Source organism: Geospiza fortis, unplaced genomic scaffold, assembly GCF_000277835.1.
Source record: "Geospiza fortis unplaced genomic scaffold, GeoFor_1.0 scaffold279, whole genome shotgun sequence".
Lineage (NCBI taxonomy): Eukaryota > Metazoa > Chordata > Aves > Passeriformes > Thraupidae > Geospiza > Geospiza fortis.
Window position 1 is genome coordinate 2,462,267 of NW_005054352.1, and position 23,292 is coordinate 2,485,558.

At 39.5% G+C, this 23,292-nt stretch overlaps 1 protein-coding gene across 2 annotated transcripts in view; it reads right to left on the bottom strand.

Annotated features, from left to right (window-relative positions):
- The window catches only part of FAM172A (family with sequence similarity 172 member A), a 245,456-nt gene that overhangs the window by 209,784 nt on the left and 12,380 nt on the right, over positions 1–23,292 (bottom strand). For both annotated transcript variants that reach the window (XM_005423415.2, XM_031058939.1), the window contains exons 3-4: positions 21,878–21,979; positions 19,147–19,247 (exon numbers count right to left, since the gene is read on the bottom strand). In XM_005423415.2, the coding sequence (XP_005423472.1) occupies positions 19,147–19,247; positions 21,878–21,979 (203 nt within the window). The remainder of the gene's footprint in view (positions 1–19,146; positions 19,248–21,877; positions 21,980–23,292) is intronic.

Below are 23,292 nucleotides of genomic sequence, written 5' to 3' on the forward strand. Positions count from 1 at the left end.
TTGCCGGCCGTGGTGGGAACACCCCTGCCAATACAGCCTAATGAGAGATGCAATGAACTTTTTGACATACTGCTCTTTGATAGACTTACCTAAGAACTGGGACAAACAAACAAACAAAACCAAAAAAAAAAACCAAAACAAAACAAAAAACAAAAACAAAAACAAAAACAAAAAAAAAAAAAAAAAAAAAAAAAAAAAAAAAAAAAAAAAAAAACAAAAAAAAAAAAACCAACAACAACCAAAAAAAAAACCAACAACAAAAAACCCCTCACCATCACCATTCTAGAACAAAAGACCCTAAAAGTTGAATGGACTTTCTAAAACCCCAGTTCACTGTAGGCTAAAAAAGGAAAAAAAAATTAGAGAGAGAGAAACAAAACCAATGGTATTTTAAAAATCCACAAAGACCTCACTTGGATTATAATGTGGCAGAACAATTCAGTAAGATGGAATTGACATTATCTCTATGTGGTTTCTTGTGTTTTCTACTGAAAGCCATTCAATTCAACCTTCATATACAGTTGTGATATTCTGTATTTTGAGCTGACTGATCACAACTAAGATCTCAAGGTCTTTCAAGAGAATTAAATGAAAGACAACAAGGATTTGTCATGAGTGCAGCATATACTGTTGATCTGATTTGACCCAATGTTTCGTTACATGGTCTTTGCTGACACCTGTTGGTTTATGTTTTGTCTTCCTTTTTTTTTTCCTTTTTAAGAGAAGCATCTTTAATTTTAGAAACCACTTGACAATTATTTGGCTTTAGAAATAGCTTAATTATTAAGTCCATCTTATGGAAATTCTCAGTTTTAAAAAAATATACATTTATATGCATATATATGTATCAATACTAAGCAGATAATTCAATCATCTGCACTACAAGCAATTAAACATCAGCAGAAAGCAAGACCCCCTTACCCAAGGTGAGACAAGAAAGATAATGATTAAAAGATTGCAAAAGAAAACAGGAAACTAAAAAAAGCTCTAAAGTTTAACAGCAGAACAAATTTAAATGAAGATTATGAATACAATCCAATATTCCAATCCTATCTGCATAGCTACAACTATCTTATCTCTAAATTTCATAGTAGAGATCAGTTATGAAAAGGGATCTGGAAGAAAGAGCAGTTCTGATTATTCCAACTATTATGGGGAAAAAAAAAAGTTGTTAAGGTGGTGAGGCAGTGCTACAGTTTCAAAAGCTTAAAAATCCATGCCAAAACCAACTAACATACCAGATTAACATAGTAACATAGTTAAAGCACACCAGCTTTTGTAGTCATGGACAAAAAAACCAGTGATGTGTCATGCATCATCTAATTCTGCCACCTTTCATTGCTCAGCAAAAACAGCCTGATAAATACTCACAGATGGACTGAAGGATTAATTTTATGTAAATCCAGAGCAGAACTCTAAATAACACCTTCTTTTCATAGCAAGATGTCTTCCCCATTTTGCCTCTGTGCTCCAGAATACTAGTGAGTCAAAATAAACAGGATTTACTTACTTTTAACTGAAAAGGACCCCTCTTCTCCAGCCTAAACAACCCCAGCTCCTTCAGAAGCTCCTCACAGGACTTCTGCTGATGCTAAAAATCTTTAGGCATCCATATGCTCCCACAGACCTGTGAACATCTGTGTAGTACAGCTGGTCACTATCTACCTCCTCCTGGATTACAGCACATCTACTCTGCTCCCTGTCCCTGTCTACCAGCTCAGGAGGTTGGTTGTCCTGAGGATAACCAGTTTTACTGTTGAACACTGAAACTAAAGTGTGAAACACACCAGCCTTTTCCTCATCTTTGGTGACTATTTTCATCCCCTAGCATTCCATAAAGAATGGAGTTTTTTTCCTTCATCCTTTTTTAATTAAAATGTTTCTAAAACACTTATTATTCTTTACAGAAGCGGCCACATTAACTTCTAATGATGCTTCTGCCTCTCTAATTTTCTTTCTGCACGACCTAACAACATCCTTTAATACTTCCCGAGTTGCCCACTCCTTTTTCAACCTTCTTTTTTTTCCTTCTGAGTTCCCGTGAAAACTCCCTGCTCAGCCAGGCCACTCTTCTTCCCCACTGGCTTCTCTTTCAGCACATAGGGATGGCCTGCTCCTGCACCTGTAAGATTTATTTCTTGATGTCCACCTCCCTGGACCACTTTGTTTTTAAGGACTGCTTCTCAGGGAACTTTCTGAGTCAATCCCATTAATAGGACAAAGCGTGGCCTCTGGAAATACAGGGTAGAAATTTTGTGGAGGCCCCTCCTTACCTCACCAAGGACACTGAAAACTTTATAATTTTGTGGTTGCTGCATTCAAGATGACCCCCACATCTCCCATCAGCTCCTCTCTGTTTGCAAACATCAGGTCTAGCAGAGCCCCACCCCTGGCAGGCTCACTCACCATCTGTGACAAGAAGCTCTCCTCTGTACACTCCAAGAACCTCTAGACTGCCTCTTTTCCACTGTGTTGAGCTCCCAGCAGATACCTGGCAGGTTAAATGTCCTACAAGAACAAGGGCTGGCAATCTTGAAACATCCTCCAGCTGCTTATACAATAATTCATCCATCTCTTCATGCTGGTTGGGTGGTCTGTAGGAGACTCCCACCAGGATGTCAGCCTTGTTGGCCTTTCTCTGATTCTTACCCATGGCACTTGATCTTACTGTCATTAATCTCAAGTTCCGTGGTGTCCAGAGGCTCCCTAGTGTACACAGCTGCCCCTCCACCTCTTCCCCCTCTCCTGTCTCTTGTGAAGAGCTTGTAGCCATCCACTGCAGTGCTCCAGTCCTGCAAGTCATCCCACCACATTTCTGTGATAGTGACTCTGTCATCACTTTCCTGCTGTGCCACGGCTTCCAGCCCCTTGTTTGTAACCCACATTGCATGTGCATCAGTGTACATGCACTTCAGCTGTGCTGCTGATTTCACCACCCTTGGACTCACCTCTGGAGTGCCTGGTTTCATCCCCTTCCTCCTTCAAACCTAGTTTAAAGCGTTCTCAATCAGCCCTGCCAACTCATGGGCTAGAATCCTTTTGCCCTTGTTGAACAGATGGAGCCCATCTGACTCAAGCAGGCCTGGTGCTGTAAAAATTCCCCATGGTAGAAAAACCAAAATTCCTCTGATGGCACCAGCCCTTAGGCAGCCATTCAGTGATAGTGGGGGTTTTCCTATTCCTTTTATCATTCATCCCTGCTCCTGAAGGAACTGAGCAGAACCATACCTGTGCTCCTGCCCCACCAACCAATCAATCCAGAGCCCTGATGTCCTTTGAAATGACCTGGTACCCTTCTTGTCGGCCTCATCACTGCCAACCTGGCTGAGCAGCAGTGGGTAATAATCAGAGGGATGAACTAGTTCAGGGAATCTCCTGCTGATATCCCATACCTGGGCCCCAGGAAAGCAGCAGACTTCCCTGTGGAATGGGTCTGGGTGACATAGAGAGCCCTCTGTTCCCCTCAGAAGGTGAACTTTCCACACTACCCTTCTTCTATTCTTAATTTCCTGAGGTTGTTATAGTATATGGTAGAGATAATTCATGCTATTAATGTATAAAATATTGTAAAATCCAAACTATGTCTTTTGACCATCCTGCTTGGGAGTAGTGTCTTATTCATATACATCTAGTTCCTGGACAGGAGATAAACATTGGGTTTTAACGTAAGAATGGAAGTTTCCAGGTCGATAATCGCTGGCTTCCCCGGGTCACCGGGCCCACCTAAGAGTGATTATCGCCAGGCCCACCTAAGAGTGATTATCGCCTTGATGATTACATCTACCAAGATAATCGATGGCACCACCCTGATACATGTGAATACGTGGCTTCCCTGGAGTCGACTGACAACATCGAGACACCTGGACTGAGTCTTTGTCTACCTCTGCACATGTAAAGCCACGGCGATGCACGTGAAGAGACACAAAGAACATTCTGTCATCTCTGCCTTGGGCAGAATAAACTGTACAAAACCTCGCTGCGCGAGGCAGCATTCCTGAACTGGAGGAGACTCTGACATTTGGAGGTCAGATCCGTGTTCACCCAGCGCCGATCCCGGGCTCGACGCTGACCATTGGCTGTGGTGATTTCGACGACCGAGCTTTGGTCTCACAGACAAATTAATAAATCTTTGCTAAATTTTCTTACAAGTTTGGTTCACGATTTGATCATTTATAACATTGTGATCCATCTGACAGACAAAGTGCACCTGGGAGACTCTCCAGATTTTTTTGTTTACCATCATCTGCCTGAGTCTCTGGACCCAGGGCCTTGTACCTATTCTATAAGGGCACCTGGGAAAATGATGGGGGTCAGGAGGGAATTTTACTACCTCTCTGAGTAGATACCCATTTCCATTGCCCCAGCCCGCTAGGTCTCCTCCTTCTGCCTGATAGTAAGAGGGACGGGGCTCCTCTGGCTCCTGCCAAGCTTCTCTCAGGTTGCAAGGCTGTAACTCTACCAGTCGATTTCTCTTTTTGCTCTCCCTAATACTCCTTAGCCTTTCTACCTCTTGCTTAAGCTCTGCTACCCGACAGAGCAGATCATTCACCAGCTCACACCACGCACAGGTGCCTTTTGCGCTGTCCTCTGGTACTGCCCCAGGCTCCCTGCAGCCAGGGATCTGGACAGCTGTGTCCTTCTTGGTGGGTTCTCTTTGGGCTTAGCAGTTTTGCTGGCAGCAGCAGCAGGCTTTTGACCATTTGTAAAAAATTGCTTGGAAAAAAAACCATCCCACAACCAACCAAAAGACACAACCCATCACCCAGAGCCTGTCTGCACCCCTTGTGCTACCCCTGCTCAGGAGAACTGCCCAGAAATTGCTGTGCCACACCCTCACTGACATGCTATGCCCATTTGTCCCTAAAGCCTCTTCTAAATTGCCTGCAAATTGCCTGGAGATCATCCCTTGCTCGACTGAACGCTCTTTTTAATAGTCAGCCAAACAATCTTGGTTTTGCTAAGTAGAAGTATGGCTTCTTCTGCTATTTTTGCTGCTTAGAAATATTTTCCCAACACGGTATTCTTAAAATTATGACTTGCAATGCAGGATCAAGAGCATCTGCACTCCTGAATATTGCAAAGCATCCCAAAAATAAGTTGCTATGATCTAAGGATGTTATGTGTTACTGAATGTAGCCTTTTTTCCAACAAAAATGTAGCCATATTTCCAACAAAATATTAAATGGCACTAAAAATGTTCACTTTCCACTCCTAGTCACCTTATGATTTACTTAATTTGTGTTCTTTTCACCTATATTAACTCTAGGGTTACAGGCTATTTTTATGTCAAAAATTACTAGCAGTTCATTTTATATGGCAACCAAATAAGTTCCACTTTCTAGACTAACTAACAACATCCTCATTTGGTTTCCTGTGAAGATGGAAAGGTAAGCCCAAGAAACTGAAACTAGAAGACCACTTCACCAAAGAGTGTAACTTTCTAAAAGACAGCTGAAGAAAATAAAAAATATATTTTAATTCTTAGGCTGACTGTGAACTGACATCAGATTTGTCTTACAGAAAGGTAAGTGAATATCATATTACAGATTTACTTTGAAATTACTCAGTCATACAGTATATGTACAAAGGAAGATTTACTTTATTAATTTGAAATATATTATAAAGATATACTTTATTAATTTGCAGCTTTAGCTTACTGATGGAGAACTGATAAAACCTGACTTGCAACTCAGTATGCAAATTGGTAACTTCCAGAAGGTGAATTCAACTTACCTGCTGTGAAAATTATTTGAATTTTATTTACCTACAACCATATACATATGGAAGTATTTATTGCATACTAGACCACTGCAACCAAGAGCACTGAACTATGCTGATATCTGCAAGAATTTATCAGACCTTTTATTTCATGTTTAATCCTTATGTAGTCCTAGCAAAGTAGCATCCAATGGTCTCTGACATTCCCAAAACACTTCAAAAAGAAGTGATGTGACACTGTAAACTTAACAGTAGATCGAAATTCAGGACAAACAAGGGCTCTGTTCCTGGCTGACAACTGCGAGTTATCAAACAAGCTGTTTCCTTCCCTACTACTATAAACTGATTTCAAGGCACGCAACCCTCTTAACATGCACTTTTGCGAAACACAGTAGAATTGAGTAATGGTATACGTACTATCAGGTAATACCTTTTGAAGTGCATCATGACGCATGTCTTGAAAAATCAGTTGGTGGAAGGCAATATGAACTTGGAAACTGAAACTTTCATAGAATTACAGAATAAGCTGAGTTAGAAGGGGTTCATGAGGATCATTGAGTCCAGCTCCTGTTCCTGCACTGGACAGCCCAAAGATTCACACCACGTCCCCAAAAGTGTAGTCCAAATGCTTCCTGAACACGGACAGCCTAAGTGATGTGACCACTTCCCTGAGAAGTGTCACTTCCCTGTTTCAGTGTCCAATGGCCTCTGGGCGAAGAAATTTTTCCTTATCTTTAACCTGTGCCTTCCTAAACCCAGCTTCATGTTGTTACCTTGTGTCCTATCACTGGTACACAAGAATGAAGAGGTCAGTTCTTGCCCTTCTGCTTCCCCCTGTGAGGATGCTGAGGACATGACAAGGTCTTCCCTCAGTCTCCTCCAGGCCAAACAAAGCAAGTGATCTCAGCCACTTCTCATAAGGCTTCCCCTCCAGATTCTTCACCATCCTCATGGCCCTCCTTCAGATTGCTAACAGCTTAATATCTTTTTGATATTATGGTGCCCAAAACTGCACACAATACTCAAGGTGAGACACCCCAGAGCAGAGCAGAGCAGGACAATCCCCTCCTCTGACTTGGTGGCACTGATGGGCCTGATGCCCCCAGCTGCCAGAGCACATTGTTTACTGATATGCAGCATTGCACTAACAAAAAACCCCAAGTCCCTCTCCACAGCACTGCTTCCCAGCCTCTTGTTCCCTAGTCTGTACACACAACCAGGTTTGTCCCACTGAACTAAATAACAGAGGAATTTGGGAATAGGTGGCAGGATCCATACCAACAGGAGCACCTAAAAAGGCATAGCTTTGATATTTAAAGCAGATACACCGTAAATGAAACAAACTCTCACTGAAGGATGAGCTTATTCTGATTTCTTAAAGACCTAAGTATTTTTGAACCTGAAGTGTGCAGACCTTCACACATTTTTCTAGTAAAGACATGCTAAGTAGTCCTGCGTTTGCTTTCCTAGTTGCTCTCTCTTGTGTGCTTACCCTCACGTTAGAAATCACTATTCTAAAGAACACATACTGAAAGCTACATAAGAACACCAGTCCTGACCAAACCTACAAACTCCCTGTAGAGTTTTGGAGCTAGGTGTTGAGACATGCAGTTGTAAGGCCTTCTTAAATGGTCTTCTACTTCACTCAAGAGCAGGAGCTTGAAACTACTTTTCCCATAATTAAAGCTAAGGTCAAAACCCGACAGCATTTAGAAAGCACAGCTGTTTGGTACCAAAAATGGAAAGAATACAGTTGCATATCAAGAGCTTTCAAACATTTCAGAGAGTTTAAATATTATCCTGAAGTGGCATAAAAGTAGACCAACATTCCCTAGAGCAATTAATTCTTTTGGATTTAACTACAGAGCAAGACATTAGAACAATTGTTCTTTCTTCTCTTGGTCTATGTCACATTCTGACTGTACAGTCTTGACATTCAGCATCCTTCCCAGAGGTTAAGGTAACAGCTACAGAGGATTTGTGGTGCTTCTTCTAAAGTTTTCATACAAACTTCACAAAACTTAGTGAAACATTACATATGACCACCTTACAAAACTTGAAAACCAGCAACATTTTCTCCCCTAGAAGTCAGCTTCACAGTCATACTGTAAGTCTAGCTCCATCTACCATGGTTACCTCTAGCACTTCACCAGAGTGAGTTTCATCTAGGATCTCCTTTACACCCAGAAGCTCCACCACTAGAGCAGGCAGATAGACCTGTAGCTATTGTAACAGTTAGGATGTTCCTGCTTGAAGGCACTCTGCATTTTTTTAGCTGACCAGGCTGATATAACTTTGCAACTCAACAAATTATTTCTATTAAAGACTGACACAACTGATACAGCTTTACTGACAGTATCAGTGCTCTGCTAAGTGTTAAAAAAATAACCCCAGAGAAATGAAATGTATAGGTATCTTGTTGAAAATACAGAAAGCATAGAAGTCTTTATCATGCAAAAGAAGAAAATCCTGGGAAAGAACAAGGTTTTCTGGAGTTCTGCAATTGAAAATAAACATATTTTAGAAGAGATGCTTGATCAAGGCAATAAATCTACATATCTGTTTTTCAAAAAACCCATGCAGAAAAAGCAGGAAAATACTTCATCTTTCATGGAGACTTTTAAGATCACTAATGGAAAGTCGACCTAAACATTCACAAGAGAAAGGTGCACCAACTTGCTTCATCACGCATACTGACTTGTGTTCTGCCTAAGCACTACCAAAATATATATTTATTTTGGTCACATAGTTGTCAAAAAACATTTTTTTCACCACTCCTTGAACAAAAAACAAGTCAACTAGCTACCATTTTATTTCCTTCTTGTAAAATGTCTGCTTGATTTTGGAGTTTGCTCATTCTTTTTAATGGAAACAATTAATAAGTCAAATGATAATTCAACTTCATTCTGCTGAGCAATAAATTTTGTGTTTTTTCCAAACCACAAAAAATAAAAAGAAAGAAATGGATACATACAGGTAGATTAGCTGTACCTTTAATTTCAGCTACATGAAAATGGCTGGTACAAAAGTTAAGAACTGAGAGACTAAACTTTTACATGTAAACCCAGAATGGCAAGAATGGTTCTAATTGAACTAAAGCTGCTGAAGGTTTTATTTTTAAAAAGCTCATGATGAACTCATTGAAACACTCCCCCTATTCCAATTTTTGTCTTCTTTTTAACAATTAGTACCATTCTTTGAATTGCAGCAACTTACAAGTGCTTTATAAACAACCATCTGCCTTATTGTATCTTTTCTGCTTTTCACTGTTTATCAATTTAAAAATGTAAAACACATTTATCAACAACGTAACAAACTCCCATCTGGGTTTATGAGATGCTCATCATTTCTTTCAAAAATCATGCTAACAATAATTATAAAACAATCTCTGAACCTTTCGAGAACTGTCATGTTACTCTGATGAACCAACATACTGCCAATTGCTGCCTGCAAACTAGAAGAGTTCACTGAAGCACATCTGACATAATCATGCCACTAAAAAGTCTTCACAAACACCAGATTTTGAAAGCTGATTTAGCATATGCAAATGAATATACTGCATGTAATGAAGATTCATATTTAAATTTCTGTAGGTACTGTTGAGTAGTCCTGAATCCTAGCTGTCCGTTTACTTAGCTCAGAAAAAAGAAATGCTGAAAATTAACGAACTGTTAAAAGCTCACATCTTCATAAAATTGCAAAGACTGTACACATATTTAATTTAGATTTTTTTCAGCTGCCTCCACTAACTTTCTCTATTATCAGAAACATTGATTCAAAAATGGGAAAAGACTGGAACTTTCTAGAAACTTAGAGCTTAGGAACTAATATTAGAGAGAAATTCAGTATCATGCCCCAATTTTAGTTGCTTTACCTGATTTGTTTAAAGCCTTCTTTGCCATTTTTCTATTTCACACTTACCTAGCAAAAACTGAAAATAATCAAACTAGTATGAAAAAAACCCCTATAACACATAGGGCATGGATTCCTAAAGTATTGCATTTATAACTGCCTTTGCTGTCCATAAAGTGGTAAGTCTCATTTAGGCTCTTCCTTCAGCTGGTACGCTCAAGATTCTCTGTTCCACATTGATTCTTCTCTGTGTTGTAAGAAATGAGATCACATCTTCACATATTTTAAAGATCCTGGCTAATCCCTCTCTTCTGCCTACCTTTATATTTTTGTCCAACCACTGCAACCATGAATGTTTTTTGTGACATTGACTCCACATCAAAATTTTGATAAAGCAAAAAACCTTCTGCAATATTCACTAGTAGATGGGTGTCCCGGTCTGGCAAGGACAGGGTAAATTTTTGCAGTAGCCTGGAGGGGGCATGGCTGGGACCCAGACTTTATTCTATACCACCTCACATCATCGCTGTGCCATCGGGAGGGGACTCTCTGGTTACAGTACCATGGCTGCCAAGGGATCAGGTCCAGCTCCCTAGTAAACATTTTAATGTAAATCATAATACTACCGCTGTTATTCTATATTTTAAAAAAACAAAACAAAACAAAAAACAGTTGTTACTTTTTTTGCCTGTCACTATTCAATTTCTTCAATAAGCTGTTATATTTTTTCACTTACACCTCATTACTCATATTACTACTCATATTAATTTCCCCTTATTGCTTAAATTAAGAGGAGGTATCTTATTTTAGAGTGTCCCTCTTAAATTATCTTAAACCAAGACAATAATAACTAAATCAGCTACATTTCTGCTTTTCATTACAACAAAACTGTTCTAAAATAAACTTACTTATATATACTTATAAACACTGATGACTCTGTCATTTCACTCAATTCTGTCCCAAGAGGGTCTATTAGCAAGAACCTGCATTACCCTCACCTTCAAGGGCAGGTTGTAATAGAGGGTATTTCAAGGACCCCAAAAGGCCATTGGTAGGCTTTTGGGAGAGCTGCTGTGGAGACAGAGGAAGTCAGATAGCTGAATACTTTGCCTGGTCTCTCAATGGACCCTTCTACTGTGGGACTGCTGAGGGTTGAAGAACAGCAGGTACCAATCACCACCAAAGGAGTGCACCACTGATAGCACCACGTCAGCCAGGACTCTGTGAACCCCAGCCATGAGATGGGTTCTGGAGAACCAGGGAGGGGCCAGCAAGGCTCACTCACCCTTTAGTAATCCCATACGGCCAGTGTGTAAGTGCAGTGGAGAGTGGAGACTGACAGTGAGCTATCATCATCTGGATGAAGTCACACCATCCCTGAGTGGTGCTGTGCCAGGCGTGCTGGAACTTCAGTATGAGCTGGAGTCCAGGACAGCAAAATGGTGCCACCACTGACATCGCAAATGTGTTTTTCTCCATACGTTTAGCCATGAGTGCAGGCCACAGCTTGTTGCCGTCTAGAAGGGCATAAAGTACACCTGGAACTGGATGTGCAAGGGTTGGAAACCCGGGCCCACTATTTGCCTTGGACTGACCCAGACTGCACTGGAAAACAGTGAGGCTCCAGAACACTCACATTGATGACATCACCACATTGCTGGGGAACATAGCAGAGAAAGTCTGTGAGAAAGGGGAGAACAAAATCCTACTAAAGGTTGTTTTTGCTGTGAAGAAAAACACGGTCAAGGGACCTGTCCAGGAAATTTTTTTTTTTGGGAGTAAAATGGCAAGATGGACACCATTGGATTCCAATGGACATGGTCTAGCAAGTAGCAGCTATGTCTCTACCAACCATCAAGAAGGGAAACACAGGCTTTCTTAGATGCTGTGGGTTTTTGGAGGATGCATATTGCAGATTACAGTCGGATTGTGAGTCCTCTCTAGCATGTGATCTGGAGGAAGGATGATTTTAGGTGGTATCCTGAATGGCAAGCTTTCGAACAAATCAAACAGGAAATTTTTCATGCAGTAGCTCTGGAGGCAGTCAGAAGAGGAGAGGATGTTGAAAAACATGGTCTACACTACAGTTAGGGAGAATGGTCCTCCATGGAATCTCTGGAAAAGTACCAGAGATGAGGAGGATAAACCCTGGGGTTCTGGAGTTGGGTATACAAAGGATCTGAGGCCCACTACATTACAACTGAAAAAGATCCTGGCAGCTTATCATGGGCCTTGAGCTGCTTCAGAAGTGATGGGCACTGAAGCACAGCTCCTCCTGGCACCCTGACTGCCAGCGCTGGGCTGGATGTTCAAAGGCAAAGTCCTGTCCACACAACATGCCACCAATACTATGTGGAGTAAATTGGATAACTCTGATCGCACAGAAAGCTTAAACAGCAAATGTCAGTGCCCAGGGATCTTGGAATTCATCATGAGTCAGCCTGAAGGAAAAGATGTGATTATCATCAGAAGAAGAGGAGGAGGAAGTTACACATGCTGATGAGGCCCCATCATATAATCAGCTACCAGAAAATCAAAAGGAATATGATCTCTTCACTGATGGCTCCTGTTGTATGGCTGGGCTACACTGAAAACAGAAAGCAGCTGTGCATGGTGAGTCACAGAAACTATGGAGGAACAAGGTGCATCAAGTCGGGTCGCAGAGCTGAAAGCCATCCAGCTAGCTTTAGATATTGCTGAATGAGAGAAATGGCCAGTGCTGCACCTCTGCACTGACTTGTGGATGGCAGTAAATGCCCTGCAGGGGTGGCTGGACCAATGGAAAAAGATCAACTGGCAGGACAGAGGTAAACCCATCTGGGCTGAAGAGCTGTGGCAAGACATCACTACTCGGGTAGAGAAGCTGGCTGTAAAAGTATTTCATGTATGCAATACATGCACACAGGAGCTGGGCTACTCAAGAGCATCACAACAATGGACAGGTGGATTGGGCAGCCAAGATTAAACTGCCTCAGGTGGATCTGGACTGGCAGCATAAGGGTGAATTATTGCTGGTTGGTGGGCCCATGATGCCTCAGGCCAGCAGGGAAGAGATGTAACAATACAGATGGGATCGTGGCTTAACTATGGGGTGGACTTAACAACGGACACTATTTCCCAGGTGATCCATAACTGTGTAACATGCACTGTGATCAAGCACACCAAGCAGGTACAGCCCCTGTGGTGTGGTGGATAATGGTCAAAATACAATAGCAGAAGGTTTGGCAGGTTAATTAACTACATTGCCCTCACCCTAACCCTGTGCCTCTCAACACTGCCTGGAACACCAGCTTGGGCCTCAGAAAGCAAGTCCTGTGGCAACATGGCACCCCAGAAAAAATGGAGTTGTACTGATGTGAAGATGATTTTTTGCCTTTTCTTTTATACACCTCTTATATAACTTTCATATATCCTCAATATTTTTAGCACACATACTTGTAATTCCTTATGTCTGATAACTTAACATAGCCCTAGTATTTTGTTAGGCCAGGAGACCAAACATCCTAGAGGCCTCATAGGAGGAGGCTGGAAAACCCTACACTATCTTGGGAAACTAAGGTCTTCTCTAGAACATATCCTGTAAACTAGAAATTTGGCCCATGCAGGGGGGAATTCCTAGAATGGGGGAATATCATGCCATTCATCCAGGCCTTCCATTGGGGCATATTTGTTAGGTATGCTAATTTGTAAGGTTTATAAATCGTACGTGCTATCCTATAGCATGTGTGCTTTGCAGCACACCCCACCTTGATGAAATGGTGCACCACAGCATTCTTATTAAAATACCGAGGTAAAAACCCTTTATCCATCAAGTGTGTCTGGCTCTCAATTTTTTAAGACCAGGAAAAGGCATCAGTACAATGGGACTGGTTCCAAAAATAGCCTCATAGACCTCATGGCCAGAGAGCACAGTATTGAGTGGGTATCATGTTCCCTGTCATGCACCAGCCTCTGGGAAAGTTGAATGATACAAAGAACTATTAAAACCACATTGAAAGCAATGGGTGGTGGAAACTTCAAACACTGGGATCTACATTTATTTGAAGACTACCTGGTTAGTTAACACTACAGGCTCCAATCTAGCTGGCCCTGCCCAATCAAAACCCCCACATACCACAGAAGGGACAGAGTTCCATTGTGCATATGAGTAATCTGTTAGGGGTGCCAGTTTGGATTAGTCGGCCTCCAACAAAGGCAAACCCATCAGCAGGATTGTTTTTATTGAAGGACCTGAGTGCATTTCATGGGTAATACAGATGGATGGGGAAATGTGATGTGTACCTCAAGGAGAGGTGCAATTGTAAATATTTTTTGTGACATTGACTCCACTGTAAAATTTTGCCAAAGCAAAAAGCCTTCTGCAATGTTCAATAGTAGTTGGGGGCCCTGATTCTGGTCAGGACAGGGTTCATTTGCACAGCAGCCAGAGCAGGGGCATCACTAGGACTCCGAGATTATTCTGTACCTCCCACAAACAGGGAAGGGCTCACTTTTGGAGCAAGGGAGCCTGGCTGCATGGATCAGACCTCTACGGTGAGCCTTTTGCATGGAAATCACTCTTTTGCTTTCGTACACTCTTTGCTATTAATATTTTTGCTGTTTCTGCTAATTTTCTTATCTCACTGCTTTTTCCAGCAAATTGTTCTTATGTCAACCCATCATATTTACTTTTTCTGCCCCCAGTGCTCTCCATCCTATCACGGGGGAAGAGAGGGAGGGGGAAGGAAGGAAGCAGCACACAGTGCCTCAGTGGAACCACTGAACTGAAGAATACCACTCCTAAACCACCAAAATGGGGCATAACTTGCAGAGAAACAGCACTATCAGAGGAGATCACACAAACCAGAAATTAACCACTTTCAGAAATAAGGACGGGGGGATATTTGAATTAGATGTTTTCACTTTCCCTCTGAAACAGGAGTTTTAGTAAATCTTTTTGCTACCTCCATGGAAGTTCATCCTTATTTGGCTGTAATACAAGACACTGAAAAAATTCAATTCACAGACACCTGTTAAGTATTTGGTATCTCATCTCTGAAGAGCAAAACCTCTTCAACAGGCCAAGCCAAGCAGGCATTCCACAAAGGCAAATGTTCATGAATCCAACAATACATTACATCACTATAAATTTATTTTGTTGATTCAGTAAGTTTTTCTAAATACTAAATAACTAACAGCAAATACATTATAAGAAGTCGAGTATGCAAGCAATTTTGCTCGATCCATAGTGTGAAGCATGTACTTTATATTATATTAAAGTGTCGCTAGCCAGAGAAAATCTGGAATGTTCAATGATAAATTGCAAAGAAACTGAAACTAAGAGTGTAAGGATTTCTACTAATAATCTGCACATTTTATTTGAAACTTGATCCTGAAGCCCTTATTCATAAGATCAGACCTATTGAGTTTATTCACATGAGCTTTGGCTGCAAGATTGGACCTTAAGTACTATCAGGTGCACGTGCAGCCTATCATCAGATTTTGGGTTATTCATGCAAGAAGCTACCCTTTCAAATGCAGACTACTTAATGCTTCCTTCTTCATTAACTTACATGTCCTCTTCTGCTGCTCTATGCTTTCATTTGTGCTATGTAAATAGCCTCTCAGTCATCAAAACAAATAATAATCTTTGCAACCAAGGAGGAAATTAGTAGCAGGTGAATGCTTATTTTTTAAATCATGTTGAGACCAAGCTGTTCTTTAACTTAAAGGAGATCTGGAAATAAAAATCTAATTTTACTCTTAGCCATCTGAATTACGGGTTGTCAAGGTCATAATTTTACATACTTATCCTACACACACTAGTCAAATGTTAACCTTGATGGCAATCTACTTTGTGATGAGCTGGATCTAACACTTGTGAACATACTTTAAAACAGTTTATTTAGTGGAATAAGAATTCTCTGATGACATGAAATTAACTGTATCTTATCATACATGACACCAGGAATTTCTGATCTAAGTGTTCCATTTCTTTGTTTTACGTATATGTTCTACATAAATACAAAATGTATTTATGTATACTGTCACATACTATGGTGACTGCAAAAAACCATCTCAATTCTTTTGCTACCTGCCTACAGACAGGTAGGTCCTTTTGCAGGTCAGAAGGGCTGCAGTTACAAGACATGGCATTAACTTCAATAGGATCACAGCAGAGATATTTATGTCATGGTCCACATTATAATCTACATATTTACAAATCCTCTTTGAATTTTCCAAGACATTGGTAGAGAAGCAAACTGTCAGTTCAGGTACAAGTCTGTTCATCAGTGAAGGCACTTCCAAAAATATTAATGCCAGTGTTCAATGGCCTCCAAGTAATCAACAAATTATAACTGCCTTTAGGCTGTAAGACACATGCAAAGCAACAGACAATATCCACCTTCTGATGCTAGGGATAGTCTGGATACTACATGAGTATGACAGTAGAAAGTCAACAAAAGCCTGCAATAACTAAACTGTAGTCACAAAATTTTTCTCAATCATACTTCAAACTTGCCACAAAGATTAATCATCAGTTCGAAGCAGCTGCAACACTATGTTCTATGCACTTCTGCTGCCATTTTAATTTTTAAAAAGCAAATGGAGAGGCTCTCTACAAAATTCAATGCCACAACAGCATCGCAATAGCAACGACTGAACCAGAATCACAAAATTATTAACAGTTCACTAAATTGTCTATTAACAAAACATATCAAAAGGCTGCACAAAAAAACTGTGTGCCTGAAATAACTGATCAGTGAATGAAGAATAAAAAGATGTAAGGAGAGGAGATGTAGGCAAACCATTTTGGTTTTTGAAGAACAAATTTCCACACAGTCAGAAAAATGGCAGAATATCACAGACCGTGTATCCATGACTTTTATCAGCAAAAAAACCCCATGGATAACCAAACTGAAATTTATTAATGCTCCAGAAAAGAGAATGATGCTGGTATTATAAGGCCAGGGAGTACACTCACTTCTTAAAATCAATAAACCACATTAAAAACACTCCACAACATACATGCATACATACATATACATATATATGTATGTATACGCACAGTAAAAAAGTTTTCTTTTGAAGGATGTACATATCCTTTAAAAATTAGAAAGCCAGCATGCAATGACTGAGCTAACAATGGAAACACTGAACACGTAAAACAATTTTGTTCAGGGATACAATTTTATGTACTTCATCATCTCACTGGATGGCAAGCCACATAACTGGACCCTAATGCACATTAAAGAACTCCTACAACCAAAGGATGATGTTTCAAAGCAAAGGCCTAAGGCCAGATTTTACTACATCACTTTACAAATCATTTGAGTGACTGCTTCTTAAGCTACCACAGTTTGCTAAACACACCTTCACCTTAGACTACAAAAGAGCTTATCAGAGGGTGATATACCACTCCAGTATTATTCAACGTTTGCATCACTGACCCACTAATTTATGGCACAAATCAAGATTTTATTTATGTGAATAAATGCCAAGGAACAGCATCTTCTGTGTTCCCAAATAACTACATCAAAACCAGACAATGGAGCATCTATAAATTTGTGGCTTGTTGGAACAATTATGTGGTACTGAGCACCTAGTAGAAAAAGACTGAAAGACAAATTAAGGGTTTTTTTCTCTAAAAATGCAAAGTAGACAACTTAGAACAATTCCCTGTCAGATATCTGACCTTAAGCCTTCCTTGTCCTTTACCTACCAATATAAACAAAGTGCACTTTCAAAGATCACTCAAAGTGGAACATGTAGAATGACTATAACTAAGGCAAAATGTACAACACAGATCAGAGATAACAGATCCCTGGTGCCAGACCAAGTGCACCAAAAAATCACAAAAAGCTTTTCACACTACTGTGGGTTGAAATACACACACTTTTCAGATGCACAGAACGTGAAATCTGCCGTGCATTTCCAAATATGCATAGGAAAGTGTGGTGACACAGGAAGCCCATGCTGATCTTTAGAGTCACATCTTGCCCAACTCGCTTATTTTGGAAAATGGGGATATTTGAACAATGCAGACACACAAAAACATCCATACACACAGACCATGCAACAGTATTTTCTCTCAGAAGAAATGTGTATCAAGATACAGCACTAGCCCTTTATTTGGAAAAGTATACAAAGTGAAAAGATATGAGAAGCATCTGCAATAGCCCCACTCACTTTCTACTCCCTGCCACAGCTCTTGGCAAGAATGAGGAGAACAAGGTAAAAAGCAAGCTTCATCAATCCCTGGTAACAAAGCTCTGGCAGGACAAACAGCTGGGCAGTCCCAGCAGAGAGCCCAGGCTGACACAAGCTGAGCAAGCAGGCACAGAGCACTCCCAGAGGGCTGGAGCACCTCTCCCATGAACACAGGCTGAGTGAGTTTGGGCTGCCCATCCCAGAGAACAGACATCACCAGAGAGGCATTACAGTAGCTTCTAGTAAAGGGGCTACAAGAGAGCTGGAGAGGGACTACTGACAAGAACATGGAGAGACAGGACAAAGGGCAATAGCTTCAAACCTAGCAAAAGTGGGTAGGTTTAGATTAGATGTTAGGAAGACATTCTTGACCGTGAGGGTGCTGAGGCACTGGAAGACTGCCCAGAGAAGCTGGGGATGTCCCATCCCTGTCAGCCTTCAAGGTCAGGGCTTCAAATACCCTCATGTAGTAGAAGTTGTCCCTGCCTTTGGCAGGGGGTTGGAACTAGATGACATTTAAGGCCCCTTTCAACTGCAACCCATTTCAGGATTGTATGGATAAGGCACTTTTCTTCCTAAGGCACCATTATGCACAAACAAGCCCTGCTTTCCTGCAGATGGCTATGTATCTGCCTGATGATGTAAAGAAGTGAACTGATTTCTTATTGTGTGCACAGCTTGCGCGCACAGCTTTTATTTTACCTATTAAACTGTAACTCAGCCTGTGAATTTTTCATTTTTACCCTTCTGATTCTCTCCCCTATTCCAAAGTGAGGAGTGAGCAGGTAGTTATGGGGGGCTGAACTGCCTAGGAAGTATCAGTAGCATCCAAATACACCAACAGATAATTAACCAATTCATTTTCAGATTTCTGTTTTATTTAGTGGTTCCTGGTATCTCCTGGTAACATGAGAAAATCAACCAATGCATTTATCTTCAGCCAAAAAGAAAATCGTCACAGCTTTTTAATCCATGAGGTGACTAAGGTTAAAGAAAATACTGCACTGTGTAATCTGACTTATGTAGGTAGATGATATTCTATTATGAAGATACACTAAAGTCAAACAGTAATCTAAATCACACCCTAAGCTATATAGCAAACAATAGAAATTACTGTTAGAGCATTAATATGCAGTAAATCCTGAAATACTTTATATTAAATGACTGGAACCTCACTAAAACTTTATTAATGTATGCAAAACTATTGCATCTACAGAGAAACAGAACAAAATCCATAGCACATGAACACACACACACATATATACATACCCACATATACATCCACATACACACCTACATACACACACATATATTAAATGTGTGCATATATTTAAATGCTACACACAGAGATATACATACATGCAGGCACACACACAAATTACGTACCTCTCCAAGGGCTTCATAGCGCTTTTGGTTCCATCTATGCAAATCTTCACGATAATTAAAAACAAATGGCTCCCCAGTTTTAATGTGTCTTAATTGCCCTTCTGTAAAAGAAACAAAATCATTACAGTTAATATACTTCTTCATTAAAAGTAAGACACACTCAATTGCTGAAAATTTTAAATGAAGTCTACATCTAAAAATCCAGCCATTACGAGTTCCTCCTCATTTCTGGTTATAGGCTTTTTAACAGAAAACAACTGTAGCATAAAAAATTGCACTCCCATTTTATTGTATATACTGCTAGATTAAGCTAAACAGAAATTATGACACTGAAATTGCACACAGATATCAAATGCCAAAGTACTTCACAAGACATATTAACAACTCAACTGCTATGAATTAACAGTGAAACGTAAACATTAGCAGTTAATATTTGATCTGCAGGTGATTGAATTGTAACTACAAATCTTCTAACTCAAAACTAACTGCATTATAAAGAAATGCAAATACAAAAGGCGTTGGAAGCTGGAAGTAAGGGAAAGATTTATCTTCAAGCTTAACAACTTTCTAAGCTAATCTGAAAAGAACCGTGTCCACAGTTAGGGAAAATATCTTAACTCCAAGATGAAATCAATCCTAGATTTAGGGTACACTGAGACTACAACAGTAGAATAAAGCAGAATGTTTGTTCAGAGCAAAACTACATGCTACTTTTGCTCTCATTGTAATTTCCTGTAGATGGCCTTGTTTATAACCAAAGTTAACAGCAAATCCAATCACTTGTGAAGACATGGACTGTGTTAAAACAATGATAATAATAAAATGGCAACCAGTAGGAAGCCAACTACAAGAACAAATATTTTACCAACAGTGTTTCGGCCTATCAGACAAAACTGGATACTACATGAGTATCTACAAGTATGATCTACACGAGTAACTACAAGTTATGATCTCAGAGCATTGGAAAACTGCAGTATATCAGTGAAACACTAAAATCAGTGATATGTGCCAGGAAACTTTGAAAGCTGAAACAAAGGTTCCTCTGTATTGTTTCCTCTTGGATAGAAAAAAATTACTTGGTTCATGTATTTACAGAACTTTTACACTTTGATTCCTGATGTTTTAAATAAAATGTTTAAGATCTGATGTCTATGTTATGTTATCTGATATCTAACAGTTATGCTTATCTGCTGATTTAACTTTTTTCCAGACCTGCCTTACCTCATGTACTAGATACCACGGAAGTATTTCTCCACAGTTTCCTACCCCTGTGTTGGGTTCAAACATCCTCCTTCTCACATTTTTCATAATAACTTTACTTTCAGCTGCTTCTTCTCAGATACATACTCTTCCAATATGCCATTCAACAGTACATGAACTGACTCTCACCACAAGTAACAAATACCTGTTATATTTTTCCTTTGACTTCCTGGAACCCCTGCCTTATTCAGATTTAAATAATCTAACAAAAGACTTCTTTACTTTTCCACTATAAAAAGAAGCATGATTAAGACATAAAAATACACAACTGAACATTTGAATTAAATGTATAAAAGCAAAATGGTGACTTTTTTGCTTTTTCTGACCCTTAGCACATGTAATAGGTTTTCCTCCATTCTATGGAAATCACTCAGGCTGTGAGGTTTAGTAATGGAATATTCAGTAACATAATTCATTCCCCAAAATTCAAATTTCAGCCCTTTTTATCAGCCACATACGAACCATTAACTCTGAAGTCAGTAAGGAAGACAGACACTGTGCAGATCTAAAAATAAGGAGCTGAAAAGTGACAGAGCTGAACTCCTTCCATCAAAGAAAGAGCATCACTTTCATGACACTTTTAGTCTCTAAGTACCTACCTGTGAAAGCCATCAGGGTATTAAAAAGCTAAGTGTTGCATAAATGACTATCATTTAAAGGAAAGCTCTTTTTTTTCCTTTAAAAGTGGAAGATGTAAAACAGGCAGATTTAGAAACTAACGTTCCTCTGTTCACAGAGCAGGCACTGCAAAGAAGTAAAATTGTAAACATTCCCATTTGTTCTACAGGTTTTAAACAATCTTGAAAGAGTCACTTCCTGCAGTCTGGTATTACTTTAGCTCAGAAGTTCATTTCTCACCCGGATTTTAAAATGCATGCACTGGAAATTATAAATACTATGTCATTTAACACAGAGACTGAGCTAGCTGGAAGTACTTGCTTGCAGTTGTCATACACTTGGCTGCAATGCAAAATTATGTTCCATACCAGAAGAGACAGTCTATCATATTGCTTATTCTTCTATCAACATACATAGGTGTTTTCCTATTGGTATTAATGGCATAGCTGGGACAAATTATTATCTAAAAAACAACTTCTTTTGTAGAAATAAAAATGAATCAGGAAATAAAACATTCCTTAAATGAGCGACTGATCTTTAATTCTGATTTTTAAATGCTACAGAAATTACTTCCAGAATTTTTGTATCAACAACATTTTTTGTAGCAGAAAACAGGAAGTCATAAAGTAGGCCCAGTACAACTCCACAACATTGTATGAAATGAGGGATTTTTGTGATAATTGTATGAAATAAAAAACAGGTCTCAGATTTACAAGTCTGTCAGCACTAAAGTTTAAAATTTCCTAACAGCAAAGTATGAAATTTTAATAGGGACTTATAAGGTATAATTCAACTTCTGATAACTGCTCAACATTATTCTACATATGGTCTTTACAAAGCACATATGACTTACTTTCATTAAAAATGTACTCAAATCCTTCCAAAGTATCAGGAAATTCAAGTGGTGGCTCATCTTTTTTCATTAGTTCATCCAAATCTATTCTAGACAATAAATCTAAAAAAGGAAAAGAAAAAAATACATAATGCACGCTGTGTCTTTTATTTCCTTTGTAACACTAAGGATTTGCTGATATTTGTAGATCTTACAGACAGAAGAATATCCCAGTATTACTAAACAGTAATATCCCAGTGTTATTAAACTGTTATGGAAATCCTGTTCAAGGTTCAAAAGCTGGACTTCACTGCCTGTATACATACTTATTTATTTACCTACCTATTTATCTCTATGTTAATCTAAAAATGTCCAGAGAAAGGGAAGTCACCAAAGACAGTGATTTGCTTCAATGATTCATTACCTCAGTGTTAGAAAGTAAGTGTCTGAGGTATGCATCACGGTTTTAACACAAAGTTCTCTAGCTTCAGTTTCAAATAATTGATAGCATCTTGATTGCCATCTTGAGGAGTTCAGATTATCTGAGGACATCATCTCACTGGCATTCACCAGATGTGTGACCACACCAGTCCACAGCCCCTCCTCTGATACCCAGACTGGATAGGATACTAGGCCTAAATCCTTCGCTCAACCACCCCCTTTAACAGCCCTCAAGGTAGAGAAACTTCCATCCACTTTACAGCAAGCCATGGCATACACATTCTTTTCAGATTAGGACTGTATGGCCTGGTACAGCCTACATACAGTCACCAACGCAAGTACACTAAAATTAGCATAATCTACATTCTTTACCCCAGATTTAAGGATTTACATTTAACCAGAGGCAGACTTATGGGGACATCTTTACATCTACCTGTAACTACCAAACAATTACTGCATACACAGGTAATAGTGTACAATGATCTCTCTTCATTGCATATCACCCACACAATGCAGTGCTATGCGCCTAACATATTTTCTGATTATTAATTTAAAAAAAAATCAAGAAACAATTCTGAAGACCACACAAACATTCTGTTCCAGAGTGCTAAACTGACTTGAACTATAATTATTTCACAAATCAAGATACTGTGTGTTACCAAGGAAATACATTAAGTGTTCTAAGTATATGGATTTTTTACCTTTATTATTATCCAACACTGTAGCTCAAGAAAAAGAAAACCATTTTAAAAGACTAATTTTCTGTAAGTTCCATCCAGTATAAATTACGTTTTCATCTCTGTATTACTTAAAACAATTATTTTTATATTTTGTACCACTATTTTTGCTTGGTCTTGTTGCCAATAGGCTACACACATTACCTAAGCTTAGGATTGACCCATTCAACACTTTGAAATTTCTACTGTTTAAAATGTACTGAAAATTATCATCAACATTCTTGAGAGTTCCTTGACCTGCACTTCTACAACTCTTCA